Raw genomic sequence first — 22,938 nt, forward strand, 5'->3', positions numbered from 1 at the left:
CTGTGTATGGTGTTTAATAATCACAGGGTGCGTAAAATTTGGCAAGGTAATGAGTAAAATATATTCTCCAGTATTGGATCTTTCATAGATTGACATGCTTGAATCCTCCCCGTCGTCGAGGTGGGAGCCTCACGGTAACTTTAAATATAAATAGCTGTAAGTGTATCACACTAGGCCCCAATGGCCCAAACAAGCAAGGTTATAGCCTATTGATATGCATATATATGGAGCCGACGCCCATGCGCAATGGAAGCAAAGAGGAGGAGTCCCTCGGTCTCGTGACTCGAAAGACTTCTTCGAAGAAAAACAACTTGTAACACTCCGACCCAACACCAGATGGCGGACTGTGCACAACATGTGAATCTGCAGCGACCAATGCCACGAACAGATGTACACTGGGTAAGTGACATTTTCAATATATATGTGTGTATGTATATGTATGTGTGTGTATATATATATATATATATATATGAACTACAACTAGTCAAGTGTCAGTACCCTCTAGAATACTCTCAACAGAGGCTGTTTCTCTCAGATTTTCTACCACACACTGTGTGAAGTGAATCTCCCTGAGCTCTGCTCCAGTTTCTTTTCTCACAGAACATTTTTCTCCCCAAGAATTTGGATTTCCAGTGGACAGGATGTCCCAGCAAGCCAAAAAAGGACTTTTCAGAGATTGTGGCAGTTGTGGGGGAAAAAGACTTCATATTGATGACCCCCCACAAGAAGTGCATATACTGGCTACATCCTTAACATAAGGTGAGATATTGTAAGATTTGTTGCACCTTCAGTAATAAAACCCTAAAAGATAGAGAGGGTAGACTTTTGTTATGGCTCCAAAAGCAAAAAGCCATGGAATGCCCTTCTTCTGAAGAGGGTGAAACCTCCTCGCAGACTTCTCAGTCCTTTAAAAAGGCCTAAATGTGAAGAGAAACTTTGTGCAGAACCTCCATAAAAGTTTTTAATTTTAATTTTTTTTTTTTAGTTTTTTTTCTTTTTTAATCTAAACACCTTTCTCTGGAAAAACAAAGGCCTAGGAAGCTCTGCCTCATCATTATCAGACACCAGAGTTAAGCCCTTAAAAAAAGGTTCACTCAGAGCCTACAACCCATTTGGGGGGGGGGAAAAGACACCTCCAAAAAGTGCTTCTGTCTCTGTCACCGAATAAATAATCCTCTTTAGAATCTGACAGAAAAGGCTGGTCAACGACATCCCTGTCAACGACGATAACGTAGACGTTCACCACTGCAGTGCCACCTATGATACTTATGTCGTCACCCCTTTCTTGGACGATCATCACATCTAGGATATATAAAAGAATACAGTCAATGACTAGGATATCGTCGACGAGAGACAAGCCAACGAAATTTCCCTCGTCATCAGACCTGTTGACAAGACATGAAACGAAGACTCCTTTGAAGGAACCATTGACGAGGCAACCATTCACAATAGCTTCATTGACGGCAACATCGTCGACGACACAGCAGCCGATGATTTAGACGTAGCCCCTGCTGTGTCCAAGTGATTTCACCATGTACACTTCGGGAACAGCAAAGTTCCCTCCTCTCTATTTAATAACTGTAAGAAAGAATACATCTCCGATCCTACCTATGCATAACTCCCCAAGCACGGTGTTAACGTATCCTCCTCAACACTTGTTAGATGATGACGTTGACTATGTACTCTCTCAGGATGATGGAATGTTTGGAGTCGTCACAGCTTAACATCAAATCCCAAGACCTGGATGGTTATGGTGATGATCAGTATCAGAACAGCTACTCTTCAGCCATGGTTCAACCAGATCCGTTGTATTCTACAGAAGGACAAAGACACCTCTGTCTCCATACCAAGGTCTTTGGTGACAGATCTCCAGAGTATGTTACAGGACTATTACAGAAGGGTTTCCACCCTCAATACCAGAAACTCTGATCACGCAGCAGCATAACTTACAACAGGGACTGCACACTCCTCTCCCTAGCTATCCAGGAACCCCACTCAGAACGGATATTAACATCCCGTTTGTACAGCCGCCACAGGATGACCCTAAATCTACAGACCCAGAAAGAGGGAGAAATACATGAAACCACTCCTAGTGAATGGGACAAATACCTGATTCCTACACCATCACCGGCGGCAGGACCGGTGGATTCACCCCCAGAGGACATAGGGGGATTCCATAATTTGATGGAAAGAGTGGCTAAACGTTTTGAACTGCCCATTCTTTCTAGGGAAACTGATTGCTTCCTATGTAACTTTAAGGAACCAACGAAAAAGTCAGTAAGAGCTATCACTGTAGTGGACTTCATATGGCAGGAAGGTTTGAAGGCAATGAGAAATCCAGCTACAATACCTTTCCCAAATCCTGCGGTTGGAGAAAAAGTATAAAGCCCTGGAGGATACTCCAGCTTGCTTAATTATGCAACTAAAGCCAGATTCTGTGGAATCTCAAGCGGCACAACGCCGTTGAAAAAAACAATCCTTTAACACCAATAACATCCCCATCAGATACAGAAGGACACCGGCTGGAGGTTCTCTTCAATAGCAGCAATACCAGTCAAAGCTGCCAACTCGTTAGCCATTTTAGGCAGATAAGATTGCCAAATGTGGGCTGACATGTCCTCTTACGTTGATCTCTTGCCCGAGGATGCTAAACTAGAGGCAAAGAAGGTGTTGCAGGAAGGATAGCAGATTGCAGCCGAACTGATCGATTGTGCGATAGACATCTCACTAAACGGCTTCAGACAACTCGCAGCGGTCTTGCGAAGACAGGGCTGGCTAAAATCTACATCTGATAGGCCGGAGGTTCAAGGTTGGATACATGACATGACATATGATGGTGAAAGTCTTTTTGGAAAACATGTGGATGACCTATTGCAGCCCATAAAGGCATAAATAAATACGGCCAGATCCCTGGGTACATTGCAATAAAAAAACAACCATTTCGGGGAGCAAGAGGAGCTTTCTCCTTTCATGGCGGTTTTCAAGCATATAGATCACAATAACAAATGGCTCAGACAGGCTTTCGGCAACAGTAAGGACAACACCAGCAGCAATATCAAGCACTGCCTACAGCTGCCTATAGACATCCCACGAAGGGAAGAGCCGTGGCAGAGAAACGGGTAGAAAACAATGACCAAGCATTGATACCAGCTACCAACTCCACCTGTGTTCCAAGCATTTGTGGCTGCATCACTTAGCACAACCCTCAGTGTTAGGAGATAACATCGGACAAGTGGTTACTAGACATAGTATCCAGAGGGCATACTCTAGAATTCATTCAGAATCCTCCAAATACCCCTGAGTCAGGACCTCCGCCAATGTTAAAACACCTCCTCAGGGAAGTATATGTGATGTTGCACAAAGGGGCAATGGAAGTTGTTCCAGTGCTGCAAAGGAACTGGGGATTTTACTCCTGCTTTTTTCTAGTAAAAACCTTCGGGGGATTGGTGTCCCATCCTAGATTTGAGGTCCTTATACAAGTTTCGGGAAAAAAAACAGATGTTTCGCATGGTAATGCTTCAGGACATTCTATGTCTCTTGAACACAGGAGATCACATGACATCTCTAGACCTCCAGGATGCATACTTCCACATCCAATACATCGAAACCATCAGAAATTTCTCAGGTTCAGGGTAGCTGGTATGCGTCTACAGTTTTGTATCCTCCTATTCGGATTAGTCTGCCCCCAGAATCTTTACCAAAGTGCTAGCGCCAGTAGCGGCTCACTTACACCAGATGGCCATACAAGTCTTTCCATATCTGGATGACTGGCTCATAAAGGCATCCACGAAAGCTCAGATAGTAAACCACACAGCCACTTGCCTCCGGTTGATCAAAACTCTAGGTCTTACCATCAGTTATCGCAAATCACGCTTCCATCCCACACACAGGGTGAATTTCTTAGGAGCAATTCTGGATACTATCCAAAGCAAAGCATTTCCATCTCGGGAGAGGCAACGAAAGCTTTCCAGGATGGCTCAAAAGCAAAAAAGTTTCAGTTTAGAATTACAAATCATTCATGGGAATGATCTCTTCATGTATTCCACTGATCCCAAATTGCCGACTGCACATGCAACCTTTACAGGAGCAACTGGACTCAGTGGCTCCAAGTGAACGGCTTCTTCGACGATCGGATTCTCATCATACCAGTAATGCGAACTGCCATGTCTTGGTAGGCAAAACAGACCAACTTATTCAAAGGCCTTTGTTTTCTTCCGCAAGTACATAATAAAGACTGATGCGTCGCTCGAGGATTGGGGTGCCCACCTTCAAGATCTACTGATAAGTGGCAACTGGACACAAAGACAAACCGCTTCATATAAACCAAGTGGAACTCAAAGCAATAGATCTGGCGCTGAAGGCCTTCTTACCAAGAATTCGGAACTCAAAAATTCTTATCAGAACGGAGAATACCACAAGTATGTTTTACCTGAACAAACAGATCGGCACGAGATCCTTGCAGCTTTCACGTTAAGCTCAGAGTATATGGAATGGGCCATAGCAAACCAGATTTCTCTGAAAGCGGAACACCTGCCAGGGCAAACAAATCTTTTAGCGGACGTTTTAAGCAGAATAGTTATCCTGTATCACGAGTGGTAACTCGACCAACAAGTTCTCGACCAATTTTTTCAGAAGTGGGGCAAGCCAAATCTAGATCTTTTTGCCACGTACAAGAACAGGAAATGCCCATATTACCCAAGTTGGCATCACCAGAAAGTGTTGTGGGGAAATTTGTTTTGGATGGGATGGTCTGGAATCTATGCCTACGCTTTACCCTCGATTCTGCTTATCCCCAGAGTGATTAACAAAATCACAGCAAAGGGATGTCGTCTTCTCCTAGTAGCACCCAGGTGGCCCAGGTAGATTTGGTTCACAGAACTCCTTCTGTATTCAGAACAGCCACATGTTCTACTCAAAAAGACACCAGCCCGTCTGACCATGCACCAGGGCCAGATCAGGTATCTGGATCATTCATCTCTACATTTATCGGCCTGGTTCCTGAATTCAATGAATATTCCACCTGGAGCATATAATCGGAATATAGGGAAATATTGGCCAGAGCGGACACCACCAATAAGACCTTTATACTTAAATGGAAACGTTTCTGTTTGTGGTGTGCTGCGAAAACGATCCATCCTATCTCGTCCCCGGAGCAGATACTTCCTTATTTGTTGCACTTGGTGAAATCTGGGCTTTAATATTCGTCCATACGAGTATATGTGGTGGCAATCTCAAGATACCTCCGCTCTCAGTACAACTCCTCTCTGTATTCTATCAGAATTGTAAAACAATTCCTCAAGGGCCTTTTTAGAGTGTTTCCACTGGTGCGTAAACCTCCACTGTTATGGTCCCTTAACATAGTTTTGGGACAACTCCTGAAGCTGCCTTTCGAACCAATCTACAGGTCAGAGTTAAAGTTCCTCTTGTGGAAGACATCACTTTTACTGGCTCTCACATCAGCAAAAAGGGTGAGTGACATACAAGCCTTCACCATCAAAGAACCTTTTCTTCAGTTCACTCCAAAGGGAGTGATACTTCGAACAAATCCAAAATATATACCAAAGGTACCATCAAACTTCCATTTAAATGAGCCGGTGGTCTTAAGAATGTTTTTCCCTAACCCACAAACGGTTGCGGAGAAAGCGCTGCATTCACTGGATGTAAGAAGATGTTTAAATTTTTACCTTGAAAGAACGCAGAGCTTTCAGAAATCGGTCCAGCTATTTGTAGCTTTCAGAGATGCCAGAAAGGGCTCTGTGATATCTAAGCAGGTCATTGCCAGGGGGATTGGTCTAGCGATACAATTTTGTCATACCCAAGCAGGAAAGGCACTTCAAAGTAGAGTAAAAGCTCACTCTACCAAAGCGATGGCCACATCAGCAGCAATATTCACTGGAGTACCCTTGCAACACATTTGCAGGGCAGCAACATGGTCCAGCCGGCATACTTTTACAAAGCACTACTGCCTTGATGAGACGAACAAGACGGACACAGCGGTTGGGCAAGCAGTGCTGTAACATCTATCCATTACGGTGAGCCTCTCTGGTTATTCCACCTTCCACTTGAAAGGTATGTGATCAGTACTTGTCTAATGTTATTATTACTATTTGTATTATTGTTATGATTCGCAATACATAAGTATATTGCTTTCTAATATTAACTGAATGTAACCTCATTCCTATTATGGATGTTATTGCTAGTTTAAACAATATTACTGCGCACTACTCTAATTCAAGCATGTGAATCTATGAAAGATCCAATACTGGAGAAGAAAATTGGTTACTTACCTGTAACTATAGTTCTCCAGTATTGGTGTCTTTGCTAGATTCACATTCGACCCAACCTCCTCCTCTGAGCCTCCCCTTAATCATAAAACTATCTACTGCACAATCGTACTAGAAAATCTGAGGGAAACACCCTCTGTGGGGAGTGCTCTAGAGGATGCTTGATTGGTTGTAGTTCAAGGTTTTCTTTTTTTTTTTTATTAATAAAAGAACATGGATAGGCTATAACAGTGCCTGTTCGGACCACTGGGGCCTAGTGAGATACACTTACTGCTATTTATATTTAAAGTTACTGTGAGGCTCCCACCTCAACGACTGGGATGATTCAAGCATGTGAATCTATGAAAGATACCAATACCCGAGAACTATAGTTACAGGTAAGTAACCACTTTTCTTTTAATTTAATGAAAAAGCAATTAATAAAGAATGGGGATAATATAATGTTTTTTCTTCACATAAATTATATGCATTGTCTAATTTGCCTCTGTAAAAGTTCCCATATGCCTCTTTACTTCTAAAAGACCTTGACTTGTACCTTCACTGACCCATTCTTACAGTCAAAGCCCTAATGTGTGTGAAGCATGTAAGAGTAGAAGTGGAAGCAGGGAACTAATTGCATATGTAAACAAAAGTAGTTGATCTATATGTGAGTAGTTTTTAAATTTTCCCAAATCTGCAACATGTAAAGTGGGGGGGGGGGGGGGGGGGAAATATACCAAATGAAAGAAAATATGCAGAACACAGATTTAATACACACAGGATCCTCTAGTCACCAAGGACCCATTGCCACGAGAAATACTTGGATACAACAGAAATAATGCATCAACACCTTTCCTACACTGATTCTCTCACACAAACGTACATTCACATCTGTGTGAAACATGTGGCGACTCAGGCACGTTTGAGCGTGTTCTGAACCTGAAAGTCCCTGAAAAGAAGTATATTTCTTTCAAATGTAATTCACATCTTAGCATTATTAGCTCTGAACTTGTTGGCAAATTATCACTATTGTATCACAAAATTATTTAAAAAAAATTAAAAGCAAATAATTTTTTCCTCAGTGTGGTTTAGCAGTTTGAAATAACATAAATTGTTCCGTGGGAAACCAGTTACTGAAACAAGTTGCTTACACTTTTGTTTATCATTAACTGTTTAGTTTTCAAATGTAAACTCCTTTTATGCTGGTTTTTAATTTCAAAAGGAGTACTACAAGACTGGAATAATCAGATGTCCTGATGGAATATCTATTCCTGAACTAAGAGAAGCGTGCGACTATCTTTGTATCTCATTTGAATATAGCACTATCAAATGTAGAGATCTCAGTAAGTATTATGTTTTTTAAATTTGTTTTTGATTATAGTTTGATTTAAAGCTGCTCTTATTTAATAAAGTAGCCTCGTACATATCAGTCGTGAGCAAAGGCCAAATAGGAGTTAAAAGAACATGATAACTTTTCTGTGTTGTGCTACAGATTAGGTTTGGGTGTTTTAACTGCTTTGGTTAAGCCTATACTTGGGAGATGTGGGCAGAATGTACGATAAAATGGCTGAAATTATTTTTGTTGTTTCAGAGTTGATACAGTTTCTCAGAGGTAAAACTAGGAGACTTCTCTTTCCAATCTGCTTTTAGTTTTCAGTCCAGATCATATTCATATTTTACAGGAAGACTGTACTTCTTAAATTTTGAAAGTGTAGTTACAAAATGCAGCGGGACTTACGGCCTTTGTTTTTTAGGTTCACTTATACACCACCACTTAACACTCTACATGAATGAGTACAGGGGTCCTCAGTCCCAATATGTGCCCATGTCTCAGGAAGTTTACACCATCCTCATTGATGGCTATTAGAGGAAGCCTTTGGTTGGACGTGTTGTTCTTTTCTTGCTTCTAAAAAAAATAAAATGGTGGCTTTGAATTACTCAAAATACAAGTTGGCTAAATTCCTTGCTATTAGCGTAAGTCCACAAACTGCGGCCTTTTGAAGATTTCTCTTTACATGTAAACACCCTGGCCCGAGGACTTCAATGAAACAATTATTTGTCAGTTGCATTGGCCTGGGGGAGACAAGTGGGGTGGTTAATAGCACTAATGTTTACTCGGCAGGCTGTCATTTTTGTCAAGGTAAGTGACAACATTCATATTCCTGCCATCTAGTGTTTGGGCTCTGAGTGTTACAAGTTGTTTTTCTTCGAAGAAGTCTTTCGAGTCACGGGACCGAGTGACTCCTCCCTTTCGGCTCCATTGCGCATGGACATCGAATCCATCTTAGATTGTTTTCTTTCTGCCATCGGGTTCAGACGTGTTCCTCTACGCTCCGTCATTCAAATCGGGAAAGTATTAAAATCATCGAAAATCCGTCGGTATTGTTGCGTTCGGGAACGTTCTTCAATCGATACATCGGCACCAACGAGACAACCGCTTCGGCGGCCCATCAGGGCTTCCGCACCCAGCCGAGGCCTGGTCGGCCCGACCACACCTGTCGTTGAAGCCTCACGGACCGGACCCCCATCCGTTTCTGTCCGACGTGCCAGGCCAAGTATCCTTATATAGACCAGCATCGGGTCTGTAATCTGTGTCCGTCACCGAAGCACGGAGAGGATACCTGCAAGGCCTTTCTGTCAAAAGACCTTGAGAGATCAGAGGGCGAGACGATTACAGATGGTGTCGAAATCGTCGCAACACCTCGACGTTGAGGAGGAGGAGATGGCCATCTCCATCCAGGGATCGGAATCGGAAGACTCTGATGGAGACCGACAGCGGGCCAAAAAGTGAGTACGCCTGCCCCGACCCAACCCCAAAGTCAACCAAAAAAGCAAAAGGCCTCGGGGACGCCACTGCCTGAAGGCCATGTCTTGACCCACAAAAAAACGGTGACCAAGCAACACCTTCGGCACCGAAGAAGGCCAAAATCGTGCCGAAGGCTTCCGACTCGACTTTCGGAGCAGAGGCCAACCATTACCATGGGTATTTTGGTGCCGAGAAAGCCTGCTTCGGAGCTTATAAAGGCCTCTTATACAGAGGAACATGGGCTCTCCAAACAACTGAAGGAGAGGCACAGGTTTGAAGAGGAGCTGGATGTTGAAGAGTTTGATCAAAGTCAACCAAGATTACAGATCCAGAAGGATACTGGAAGGATTCAAACTGTCCCTCCGCTCAAATTTAAGAGGAAATTGGCTTTTCAAACACAGGCAGAGACTGAAACTGATCAGCCAAGAACAAAAGTGGCTAGAGAGAATTCACCAACTCGACATTTCTCACCAGAAATATCGCCACCACATTCGCCACAAAGGACAAGGTTGCCATTTGGCACGCCAACTGCACAGTCACCCACACATACTGTGCAAACACAGGACGCTGTAGATCCCTGGGACCTTTACGACCCCCCTGGTTTCAGACAATAGCCCTGAGTGCTACCCCTCAAAGCCATCTCCTCCAGAGGATAGCACCTCCTATACACAAGTCCTGGCCAGGGCTGTGACATTCCATAATGTCACTATGCACTCTGAACAATTGGAGGATGACTTTCTTTTCAATACCCTGGCGTCCACGCATGCGTCATCCCAAAGCCTGCCTATGCTACCAGGCATGCTTAAGTATGCACAACAAGTCTTTCAAGAGCTGGTCAAAGGAAGAGCCATCACACCGCGGGTGAAAAAAAAAAAAAATGTACAAACCACCCGTAGGACCCTGTGTTAATTACACAGCAGCTCCCTATGGACTCTGTAGTGGTTGGGGCTGCAAGGAAACATGCAAAGTCGCAATCATCAGGGGATGCACCACCTCCTGAAAAAGAAAGCTGCAAGTTTGAAGCAGCGGGGAAGCGAGTGGCGTCGCAAGCTGCCACCCAATGGCATATCGCCAATTCACAGGCCCTCTTCTCCCGTTACGACCAGCCCACTGGGATGAAATGAATATCATTCAGCATCTACCGAAAGAATATCAGAAACTGGCTCAACAGGTGGTTGAGGAAGGACCAGCCATCTCCAACAACCAGATCCGTTCGGCACTGGACTCCGCTGACACCGCCGCAAGAACTGTAAACACGGCAGTCACAATCCGGAGACCTGCTTGGCTACGAAGTTAAGGATTCAAACCTGAAATACAGCAGGCAGTATTAAACATGCCGTTTAACCGGAGCAACTATTTGGGCCGTAGGTGGACACCGCCATCGAAAAAATGAAGGCCACTGACACGGCCAAAGCCATGGGCGCGCTCTACTCTTCCCAGTATAGGGGGACATTTAGAAAGGCACAATTTAGGGGAGGTTTTAGACTGCAACCCTCAGAGGCATCCACCTCTCAAACAAAACCAACCTACCAGTCCCAATACCAGAGAGGGGGGGTTTTGTGGTTTATTCAGGGGACAATTCCCAAGATCAAGGGGAAAGTTTCAGCCTACCAAGCAGACCCCGGGTGACAAACAGTGACTTCAATGTCCCACTTCCCCAACACACATCACCAGTAGGGGGAAGATTAACCCGCTACCACAAACATTGGTCAGACATAACCACGGACACATGGGTTCTATCAATTATCCCACATGGTTACTGCATAGAGTTCACACATTTCCCTCCAGATGTTCCCCCAAGAGCGCACAAACTGTCGGCACAACATCTAGACCTGCTACAAATAGAGGTACAAGCACTATTAACAAAACAAGCCATAGAACTAGTACCTCACCACCAAAAAGGAACAGGGGTTTACTCCCTATATTTCCTTATTCCCAAAAAAGACAAAACACTAAGACCAATTTTAGATCTCAGGACATTAAACCTCTTCATCAAATCAGAACATTTCCACATGGTCACACTACAAGATGTAGTTCCCTTACTAAAACATGGAGAATACATGGCAACACTGGATCTAAAAGATGCGTAATTCCATATACCCATCCATCCATCTCACAGGAAATACCTCAGATTTGTCATACAGGGCAAACCTTACCAATTCAAGGTACTGCCCTTCAGGATAACAACAGCGCCCAGAGTATTTACAAAATGCCTCGCTGTAGTAGCAGCTCATATAAGGAGACATCACATGCACGTATTCCCATATCTCGACGATTGGCTAATAAAAGCCAACAATTTACACTGGTGTCAAAATCACACACGGTATGTAATACCCTACACAAACTAGGTTTTTCTATAAATTACCTAAAATCTCACTTGCAACCATCCCAACTCCAAAATACTTGGGAGCAACACTCAACACACAAAGAGCAATTGCCACTCCAAGCCCACAGAGTTCAATCGTTTCAAGCTATGGTGTCAAACATACAACCAAATCACCAATACAGTGTCAGATTTGTAATGAAACTACTAGGCATGGTGTCCTCATGCATCGCTATTGTCCCAAACGCACGGCTACACATGCAGCCCTTACAACAGTGCCTAGCAAAACAATGGACGCAGACACAGGGTCAACTTCAGGATCTAGTGTTGATAGACACACTTTACGCTTCAATGGTGGAACCCTGTAAATTTAAACAAAGGGCGGCCATTTCAAGACCTGGTGCCTCACGCCATTATCACAACAGATGCTTCCATGATTGGGTGGGGAGCACACCTCAACAATCACAATATACAAGGACAATGGGACAATCAACAAAAACATTTACACATAAATCACTTAGAACTACTAGTGGTCTCCCTAGCACTAAAAGCTTTTCAACCCCTAAACAAACAGGGGGGGGGACACACTCGTCACAACTATGCCTCCTAGCACAAAAAATCTGGCATTGGGCAATTCACAACTTTCGCCTGTTAGCTCAATATATACCAGGCATTCACAATCAGTTAGCCGACCATCTCAGTCGAGATCACCAGCAAACTCACAGGTGGGAAATACATCCCCAGATTCTACAGGATTACTTCTACCGCTGGGGGACACCAGACATAGATTTGTTTGCAACAAAACACAACGCAAAATGCCAAAACTTCACATCCAGGTACCCACACCCTCAGTCCAAGGCCAATGCTCTATGGATCAATTGGTCAGGGATATTTGCTTACACTTTTTTCCCCTCTCCCACTCATTCCTTTCCTAGTCAACAAACTGCTTCAAAATTAACTCAAACTAATACTCATAGCACCAACGTGGGCTCGCCAACCGTGGTACACCACACTGTTGGACTTCTCAGTAGTACCTCACATCAAACTCCCAAACAGGCCAGATCTGTTAACACAACACAAACAGATCAGACACCCCAATCCAGCATCGCTCAACCTAGCAATCTGGCTCCTAAAGTCTTAGAATTTGGCTATCTAAACCTTTCAAATGAGTGTATGGAAGTCATTAAACAGGCAAGAAAACATTATGCTAATAAGTGGAAAAGGTTTGTTTTCTACTGCCAAGCAAACCAAATCACACTGTTAGGTGCCTCCATACAAAACAGTGTGAGTTACTGTCTACACCTACAAAAAGCAAATCTCGCTTTTTCTTCCATCAAAATTCATCTCACTGCAATCTCTGCTTACCTCAGATTAAACATACAAAGACACTTTTTAGAATCCCAGTTATTAAAGCCTTTATGGAAGGACTAAAAAGGATCATACCTCCAAGAACCCCACCAGTACCCTCGTGGAATCTTAATATTGTACTTGCACGACTTATGGCCCCACCTTTTGAACCCATGCATTCTTGCAAAATCCAATTCTTGACTTGGAAGGTAGCATTTCTAATACCCACCACTTCACTACGAAGAGTTGGCGAGATACAGGTATTCACTATTGAAGAACCATTTATACAAGTACACAAACATAAAGTGGTTCTCTGCACAAATCCGAAATGTCTGCCAGAAGTCATTTCACCGTTTCATCTAAACCAAACTGTAGAGCTCCCAGTCTTCTTTCCACAGCCAGACTCTGTAGCAGAAAGAGCACTACATACATTACACGTAAAGAGAGCACTAATGTATTACATAGACAGAACAAAATCATTTCGAAAAACTAAGCAATTGTTTGTTGCTTTCCAAAAACCCCATGCTGGTAACCCTGTATCCAAACAGGGCATAGTCAGATGGATAGCCAAATGCATACAGACCTGTTACCTTAAAGCTAAAAGAGTTACCCATTACCCCAAAGGCTCACTCCACAAAAAAGAAAGGAGCAACCATGGCCTTTCTAGGTAACATACCAATGACTGAGATTTGTAAGGCAGCTACTTGGTCTACACCTCATATGTTTCCCAAACATTACTGTGTAGATGTGTTAGCAACAAAACAAGCCACAGTAGGACAGGCTGTACTAAGAACATTATTTCAAACGACTCCAACTCCTACAGGCTAACCACCGCTTTGGGGAGGATTACTGCTTTGTAGTCTATGCACAGCATGTGTATCTGCAGCTACACATGCCATCAAACGGAAAATGTCACTTACCCAGTGTACATCTGTTCGTGGCATTAGTCGCTGCAGATTCACATGCGCTCACCCGCCTCCCCAGGAGCCTGTAGCCGTTTAGAAGTTGATTTTTAACATTTGTATATTTGTAAATATATTACTTTAAACTACATTATGTACATTACTCCATTGCATGGGCACTATTACTAGCATACACAACTCCTACCTCACCCTCTGCGGGGGGAAAACAATCTAAGATGGAGTCGACGCCCATGCGCAATGGAGCCGAAATGGGAGGAGTCCCTCGGTCGCGTGACTCAAAGACTCCAAGACTGTTTGGTAAATGTATGAGGCGTAGACCATGTAGCTGCCTTACATATTTCGGTCATTGGAATATTTCCTAGAAAGGCCATGGTAGCACCTTTCTTTCTAGTTGAGTGTGCCTTTGGTGTAATAGGCAGATCTCTTTTTGCTTTAAGATGACAGGTTTGAATGTACTTAACTATCCATCTAGCAATGCCTTGTTTAGAAATTGGATTTCCTGTATGAGGTTTTTGGAAAGCAATAAATAATTGTTTTGTTTTTCGAATTAGTTTTGTTCTGTCAATGTAGCACATTAACAATCTTTTGATGTCTAATGTATGTAGTGCTCTTTCAGCTACAGAGTCTGGCTGTGGGAAGAACACTGGTAATTCTACTGTTTGATTTAAGTGGAACGGTGATATGACTTTTGGTAAAAATTTGGGATTTGTCCGTAGAACTACTTTATGCTTGTGTATTTGAATAAATGGTTCTTGTATGGTAAATGCTTGAATCTCACTTACTCTTCTTAAAGATGTGATGGCAATTAAAAATGCAACTTTCCATGTTAAGTATTGCATTTCACAAGAGTGCATGGGCTCAAAAGGTGGACCCATGAGTCGTGTTAAGACAATGTTGAGGTTCCATGAAGGAACTGGTGGTGTTCTTGGTGGTATATTTCTCTTTAGACCTTCCATAAATGCTTTTATGACTGGTAACCTAAATAGAGAAGTTGAGTGCGTAATTTGCAGGTAAGCTGAAATTGCTGTAAGATGTATCTTAATGGAAGAAAAAGCTAGCTTTGACTTTTGCAAATGTAGTAAGTATCCTACGATGTCTTTGGCAGATGCGTGTAAGGGTTGAATTTGATTATTATGGCAGTAATAAACAAATCTTTTCCACTTATTTGCATAGCAATGTCTAGTGGTAGGTTTCCTAGCTTGTTTTATGACCTCCATACATTCATGTGTAAGGTCTAAGTGTCCGAACTCTAGGACTTCAGTAGCCAGATTGCTAGATTCAGCGATGCTGGATTTGGGTGTCTGATCTGTTGTTTGTGTTGCGTTAACAGATCTGGTATGTTTGGTAGTTTGACATGGGGCACTACTGAAAGGTCTAGTAGTGTTGTGTACCAAGGTTGTCTTGCCCATGTTGGTGCTATTAGTATGAGTTTGAGTTTGTTTTGACTCAACTTGTTTACTAGATATGGAAGGAGTGGGAGAGGGGGAAAAGCGTATGCAAATATCCCTGACCAACTCATCCATAACGCATTGCCCTGAGACTGATCTTGTGGGTACCTGGATGCAAAGTTTTGGCATTTTGCGTTTTCCTTTGTTGCAAATAGATCTATTTGTGGTGTTCCCCAACTCTGGAAGTAAGTATTTAGTATTTGGGGGTGAATCTCCCATTCGTGGATCTGTTGGTGATCCCGAGAGAGATCGTCTGCTAACTGATTCTGAATTCCTGGAATAAATTGTGCTATTAGGCGAATGTGGTTGTGAATCGCCCAATGCCATATTCTTTGTGCCAGGAGACACAACTGTGTTGAGTGTGTCCCTCCCTGTTTGTTTAGGTAATACATCGTTGTCATGGTGTCTGTTTTGACAAGAATGTGTTTGTGGCTTATGGGTTGAAATGCTTTTACATATTGTGGCACTGGGTCTTGGAAAGGCCGCCCTTTGTTTAAATTTATACTGTTCCACCGTTGAAGCGAGGTGTATGTTTGGAGGTCTACCAACACCAGATCTAGAAGTTGACCCTGTGCCTTTTCGGGGATGAAAAGGGGAATTTCCTAATTCTGGTTTATATACCCAGTAAAAGTGTTCGATTCCCAAAGCCTTGCCCAATTTCTGTACTATAGAGGAGAGACAAGGTGTAATCCCATCTCACAAGCTAGCTTAAGGGGACCCCAAACCGGAGTGTGAAATCCCTGAGCAATTCTTTGGCTAATGTGATGGCATCCGTGCGCTCAAGTCTCAATCCAACCAGAAAACATGCACACAAACGCAAGTACTTGTGAATGACAACAGCATTTAGGCATTTGGATGAAATCCACATGAAGATGAATAAAAGGCATGGGGTAAGAGTGCATCCGAGAGATCAATTTGGGGCTTCAACAAGTGTTTAACAACTGGAAAATCATGAGGATCCCTCTTTTTGGGCAGTGGGTAAAAAGGAAGCAGAGGGTGAGGCATCTGATCAAGGTGATATAGGAACAATAGGATATCGTACTGGTCCATACTGACTGTGAAAAAGTGATGGGTTTTTGTGGTGAGCTTGGGGGAGGTGTGCTGTTTCAAATGAGAAGCTAGAATCCAGCATCCGTTTCCTGACGTAAAGGGTGTGTTGTCTCTTTGCCTTGCCACCTTTTCTGTGTGCTTGACATTCTTGAACTTTAGAACCAGGTGGCACAATACACAATGCAATTCAGTTTACACGAACGCTCTTCCAATATGGATTGAGGGTGACGTGGGGCTGAGCAAGAAATCTTGCTGATCCGTGATGGAAAGGGGTTGGGTGCTTTGATGGGAAACCTTAATGTTGGAGAGTATATCTCCGTTAATGGACATGCCTGAGAGAGAGAGCGGTAAAGAAGAGCTTTCAGAGATCTTCAGAGCTAATCGTCTTGCGCTGGTGTCAATACGACAGGATAGTGCTACTTAGTATTAACAAGGTCACCCATCCAACTGAAACATTGATCTTATATCGGGTGTACAGTGTTCTGATGAGAAAGGCATAAAAGACCTCGAGCAAAGATGCAAGAAATAAACTTCCAGACGCCGATCTGGCTCTTCTGGATCCTCGCTTAGGCTGCCAAGCATGAGCGAGGGGATGAACACATCAGAAGCAGTATAGTTTGCATCGCATTAGGTTAAAACTCGGAAACAAAATGGTTTATTCCGGTTAAAAAAAAAAAAATGTTTATAAAACATTTTCTAGTATAAAATTGGCAAAACATTCCAAGGCACATCGATGAATGAAATCAGTCTCCCACGTTTAGACTGAGAAACCCCATAAGTTTGCATTTTTTCTTCTGTTACAGTAATCTAAATGAAGGAACATATACAAGTTTCATAAAACTTTTCGTGAGTAGGTAGGGCAGAATAGCATTACAATTTCTTTCAAGGTTTCGCAGAAATGCATTAACCTGAAATTGGATCATTGCTTCCCCAGTTTTTTCTTGAAATTAGCTATAGGAAGAATAGCAAAGCAAATTATTACAAATAGTTTGAGTGCATCAATGAAACTCTGTCCAATGGGTCTCGGGGTCCCTCTTGAATATCAACAAGTGCAGTAAAACTAGGGTGTTAACAGCATATTTGGGTAGCAGTTTGTCTCTCTTCGCCGTTGGTAACTGAGGCTCCTTCTCAAATATTTATTTGACAACACTGCTTTGTAGTCTGCTTCCTTTGAGGCATGCCCAAGGGAAGGGGGGCAAAATGTGGCGGCTCTTTTTAAATGGGACCATCTCCATCAATGGTGCAGCAGGTGCAGTGGCACCGAAGCCCATGGTTGTGAAGGACCAATAAACTGAGGAGTGGGAGCCCATTTTCGTTGCTAGCATTGTCTCCCTTGCTGTGCAGTGTTGCTCCAGCTCTTGAAACAATGTCCAAAGAAATAGTGGGTGTGAAATATGGAGTGGATATGTCGGTGTTTTTTTTTTTTTTTTAAAGGGGTAGGCAGTCTGTTTCGGGTACAGGCTTTACAGTTATAGCCCAGTGGAAGAAGCAGAGAAGACTGCCCACCTCTAGCAGAGAAGACTGCCCGCTGCCATTAGTGCAGCAAGTGCGATGCCGCGGGGCCCAGGGTTGTGAGGGCAGCTGCTCTCTAGTTGTAGTCATCCTACTAACCAAAAACATCCTTCCCTTCTTGCATTAAGACCCAGGGCGCCGTTCCTTTGACAGTCTTGCTTCGGGTCTCAGGGCATTGGTCCAGAAGAGGAGACACCTTTAGACTGGACCTTAATCAATAGATGGCACAGGGAGACGATTGACTGAGAAAGGGTGCCTGTTTTTCTTTATTTTTTATTTTATTTTATTTTTTATACAAAGGGTGTAGGAGCGTCTTCTCTGAATAATTTTGCGCTGGGTCCAGGGTTTCTAGGGTCGCGCAGCACCCTAATGTGCGCTGTGACCATAAGATCTCCCATCAGATCTGAGCTGATGGACTGCTCATTAGATGTGTCCATTTGTATCGGACAGAAACTGGGGCATAGTGGAACACTTTTTGTTTTTCTCTGGTTAAGAATTTCACTTCCTTTTGGGACAAGAACCTTTCCGCGTATAGTATGCAACAGAAAGCTTTTGTTGCTACGTTAAGCTCTTTTGGGTCGCATGCTGTGGGCTGTTCCGCCATCTAGTGGTTGGGGCTGGAACTACTAGTGTGTGTGTGTGTGTGTGTGTGTGTGTGTATGTATATGTGTGTGTATATATATATATATATATATATATATATATATGTGTGTGTGTATATATGTATATAAATGTGTGTATGTTCGATGGCATGTGTAGCTGCAGATACACATGGTATGCATATTCTGCCATCTAGTGTTTGGCTCTGAGTGTTACAAGCTGTTTTTCTTCAAAGAAGTATTTTTGAGTCACTGGATCGAGTGACTCCTCCTCTTCGGCTCCATTGCGCATGGGCATCGACTCCATGATAGATTGTTTTCTTTCCGTCATCTGGTTCGGACGGGTTTCTTTTCGTTCTGATAGTTCGAGTCGGAAAAGTTCTATAACTCGTTAATTCTCGTCGGTATTGTATCGATCGCGTACCATCTCTCATCGACATATCGGTACCGTCAGGCGCCCGCACCCAACACGGGCCTGGTCAGGCCGACCGCCTGGAAGCCTCATGGACCGGACCCCATTCCACTTTTGTCCTCAGTGCCACGCCAAATTTCCATATACAGACCAACATCTCGTCTGTAATCTGTTTCTTCCCCCAGACCATCAAGAGAAAAATTGTGAGACCTGCAGATCCTTCCGTTCGAAGAAAACTCTCCAACAGAAGAGCACGAAGACTGGAGATGGCGTTGAAGAGCACCAAATGTCTCGACATCAAGGAAGAGGAGGTTATGCACACCGCAGTCTCTGTCCGAGGGTCCGACTCCCAGTAGGAGCCTGAGGAGGACAGACCTGTCACAGCAGGACAGCACATGAGTACGCCTGCCCCTGCCCCAGCCAAGCCCAAACATAAGACCTTGGGAACGCCACTGCCGGAGAGCCATGGCTCGAACTGCAAAAAGACCTTTGGTGACCAAGCAACAACTTCAGCACCGAAAAAGGCCACGCCACCGAAGCCTTCGGACTCGAGCCGAAGCACTGGCTCAGAAACAAGCAGACATCGAACCGTCGAGTCGAAACATCTAAAATCGCTTTTGGAGCCGAGGCCAACATCCACTCCCAGCCTTTCGATCCCAAAAAAAACAGCTTCGGAGCCGAAAAGGCCAGTTTATACTGAGGAACAGGCACTTTCCAAAGTACTTAAAGAAAGCCATAGCTTTTCAGGGGAACACACACAAATGGAAGACCTAGATGAAAGGCAAGCCAGAATTCACATTCACAAAGACACTGGCAAGATCATAACTGCACCTCCTCTGAAGCCTAAGAGGAAGCTGGCCTTTCAGGGACAATTGGACACTGCTCAGCCACCAGCTAAAGTGCCAAAGACTAAACAAAAATCTCCACCTCCTCATTCTCCTCACCCGCTTGTCTCTCCACCTACTACTTACACACCTGTACAGTCTCCTGTACATTCTTTTGATTCACAACAAGACAATGTGGATCCATGGGATCTCTATGATCCAGATACCATTCCTGATAACAGCCCAGACTGCTATTTCTCCAAACCATCACCACCGGAGGATAGCACCGGATATACTCCGGTCTTAGCTAGGGCGGCATCCTACCACAATGTCATGCACACTGAGCCCTTAGAGGATGATTTTCTCTTTAACACATTATGCTCTGCACACTACATACCAGTCCCTTCCCATGCTTCCAGGGATCCTTTCAGAAGCCTCAATACAGAGGTGGTTTTAGAGCACAAACACCTGAGGCATCCACCTCACAATCAAAGTCTACCTACCAATCTCAATACCAACGAGGTGGGTTTAAAGGTTATTACAGAGGCCAATTCCCCAGAGGTAGGGGAAAATATCAGGCAACAAAACAAGCCACACAGCCAAAACAGTGACTTACTCCATCTCTTCCAAACTCACACCTCACATGTTTGGGGGGGGGGGGGGGGGGGGGGGGGTTTAGGGGATGACTACAAAGGTTCCACAACAATTGGCTACCCATTACAACAGACAACTGGGTATTATCTATTATCTGCAATGGTTATTGCATAGGATTGGCACAAATTCCCCCAAATATACCTCCAAAACCACACAGTCTCCTCCCAACATATCTCAATGTTGCAAGAGGAAGTAAAATCGCTATTACTCAAACCAGCGATAGAGCTTGCACCACAAGATCAGATAGGGACAGGGTTTTACGCACTGTACTTCCTTATTCCCAAAAAAAGATGGAACCTTAAGACCAATGCTAGATCTCAGAACTCTCAATCTTTACATCCTGTCAGAACACTTTCACATGGTAACACTACAGGATATGGTCCCACTGCTACAGCAGCACGATTTCATGGCAACATTAGACCTCAAGGATGCGTATTTTCACATACCCATCCATCCAGCGCACAGAAAATACCTCCGGTTTGCAATTCATGGAAAACATTACCAGTTCAAAGTGTTACCCTTCGGGATAACAGCTCCCAGATTATTTACAAAATGCTTGGCAGTAGTAGCTGCCTGTCTAAGAAGACCACACATTCATGTCTTCCCATATCTCGACGATTGGCTTATAAAATCCAACAGTCATACAGTGTCAAAACCAGACACATTATGTAATACAAACCCTTACCACCCTAGGGTTCTCAATAAATTACCAAAAATCCCACCTACAACATGCGCAAATTCAACAGTATTTAGAAGCCACACTAAATACACAAACAGCACTTGCAAGCCCAAGTTCACAAAGAGTGCAAGCATTTCACAATGTATTAGCACAAATTCAGCCAGGCCAACAGTACACGGTCAAATTAGTAATGAAACTGTTGGGCATGATGGCATCATGCATCGCCATTGTCCCAAATTTAAGATTAAACATGCAGCTTTTGCAACAGTGCCTTGCACAGCAATGGTCGCAGGCAAAGGGTCAACTTCACGATCTAGTGTTGATACACCGCCAAACATGCATATCATTTCAGTGGTGGAATTCCACAAATCTAAACAAAGGGAGGCCTTTTCAAGACCCTGTGCCTCAGACCATATTTATAACAGATGCATCAATGATTGGATGGGGGGGCACACCTCAATGTTCAAGGACAATGGGACACTAAACACAAACAATTTCACATAAATCACCTAGCATTGCTAGCCGTATTCCTAGCACTCAGAGCTTTTCAGCCTCTTCTCACTCACAAGAACATCCTTATCAAAACAGACAACATGACAACAATGTATTACCTAAACAAACAAGGAGGCACCCATTCATCTCAACTGTCCCTCCTAGCCCAAAAGATTTGGCATTGTGCAATCCACAACAGCATTCACCTGGTAGCACTATACATTCCAGGAATACACAATCAATTGGCAGATGTTCTCAGCCGAGATCATCAACGAATACACGAGTGGGAAATTCATCCCCAAGTGCTTCACGCATACTTTCACCACTGGGAAATGCCAGGCATAGACCTATTCGCCACCAGCGAAAATGCAAAATGCCAAAACGTTGCATGCAGATACCCACATCCTCTATCTAAGGGCAATGCTCTATGGATGAACTGGTCAGGGATATTTGCTTACGCTTTTCCTCCTCTCCTGCTCATTCCATTTCTAGTCAACAAACTGGGTCAAAACAAACTCAGACTCATACTTAACAGCACCACCGTGAGCATGTCAAACCTTATACACAACACTGTTAGATCTGTCAGTGGTACCACATGTCAAACTCCCCGACAGACCAGATCTGTTAACGCAGAACAAACAACTGATCAGGCATCCAGATCCCAAAATACTCAATCTAGCAATTTGGCTCCTGAAGTCAGAGTTTGGTTATCTACAACTTCCAACTGAATGTATGGAAGTAATTAAACAGGCAAGAAACCCACCACCAGGCAGTGTTAAGCAAACAAATGGAAAAGGTTTGTGTATTATTGTCAATCTAAACAAATTGCCCCTCTTTCAGCATCAATACAAAACTTTCTAAGTTTTTTGCTTCATTACAAAAACCAAATTTAGCCTTTTCATCCATTAAAATACATCTCACTGCAATTTCTGCGTATTTGCAAAATATACAACACAGCTCTCTATTTAGAGTCCCTATTATCAAAGCCTTCATGGAAGGATTAAAACGCATCATTCCACTGAACACCTCCAGTGCCTTCGTTGAATCTAAACATAGTACTCGCACAACTCATGGGTCCACCATTTGAACCTATGCATTCATGTCAGATTCAATACCTAACATGGAAAGTTGCCTTCCTAGTTGTAATTACTTCATTAAGAGTTAGTGAAATCCAAGCTTTCACTATTCAAGAACCAGTCATACAAGTACACAAACATAAAGTTGTACTTCAAACAAACCAAAAACTTCTCCCAAAGGTTATATCACCGTTTCAGATCAACAGTGGAACTACCAGTCTTTTTCCCACAGCCAGATTGTAGCAGAAAGAGCCCTACACACCTTGACATTAAAAGAGCTCTGATGTATTACATAGATAGAACTAAATCATTTAGGAAAACCGTACAGTTGTTTGTGGCGTTACAGAAACCACATACTGGTAACCCTTTTTCAAAGCAAGGGGTAGCTAGAAGGATAGTAAGATGCATCCAAACATGTTACCTAAAAGCTAAAAGGCAGCTATTAGTGACACGTAACGCACATTCCACCCGGAAAAATGGGGCTACAATGGCTTTCTTAGGAAACATACCAATGACCGGAATCTGTAAAG

At 43.4% G+C, this 22,938-nt stretch overlaps 1 protein-coding gene across 2 annotated transcripts in view; it reads left to right on the forward strand.

The window, feature by feature from the left end:
- The window catches only part of BTBD10 (BTB domain containing 10), a 138,196-nt gene that overhangs the window by 60,627 nt on the left and 54,631 nt on the right, over window positions 1-22,938 (forward strand). For both annotated transcript variants that reach the window (XM_069223567.1, XM_069223568.1), the window contains exon 5: window positions 7,486-7,606. In XM_069223567.1, coding sequence (XP_069079668.1) covers window positions 7,486-7,606 — 121 coding nt within the window. The remainder of the gene's footprint in view (window positions 1-7,485; window positions 7,607-22,938) is intronic.

Source organism: Pleurodeles waltl, chromosome 3_1 (genome assembly GCF_031143425.1).
Source record: "Pleurodeles waltl isolate 20211129_DDA chromosome 3_1, aPleWal1.hap1.20221129, whole genome shotgun sequence".
In the NCBI taxonomy this organism is placed as follows: Eukaryota; Metazoa; Chordata; class Amphibia; order Caudata; family Salamandridae; genus Pleurodeles; species Pleurodeles waltl.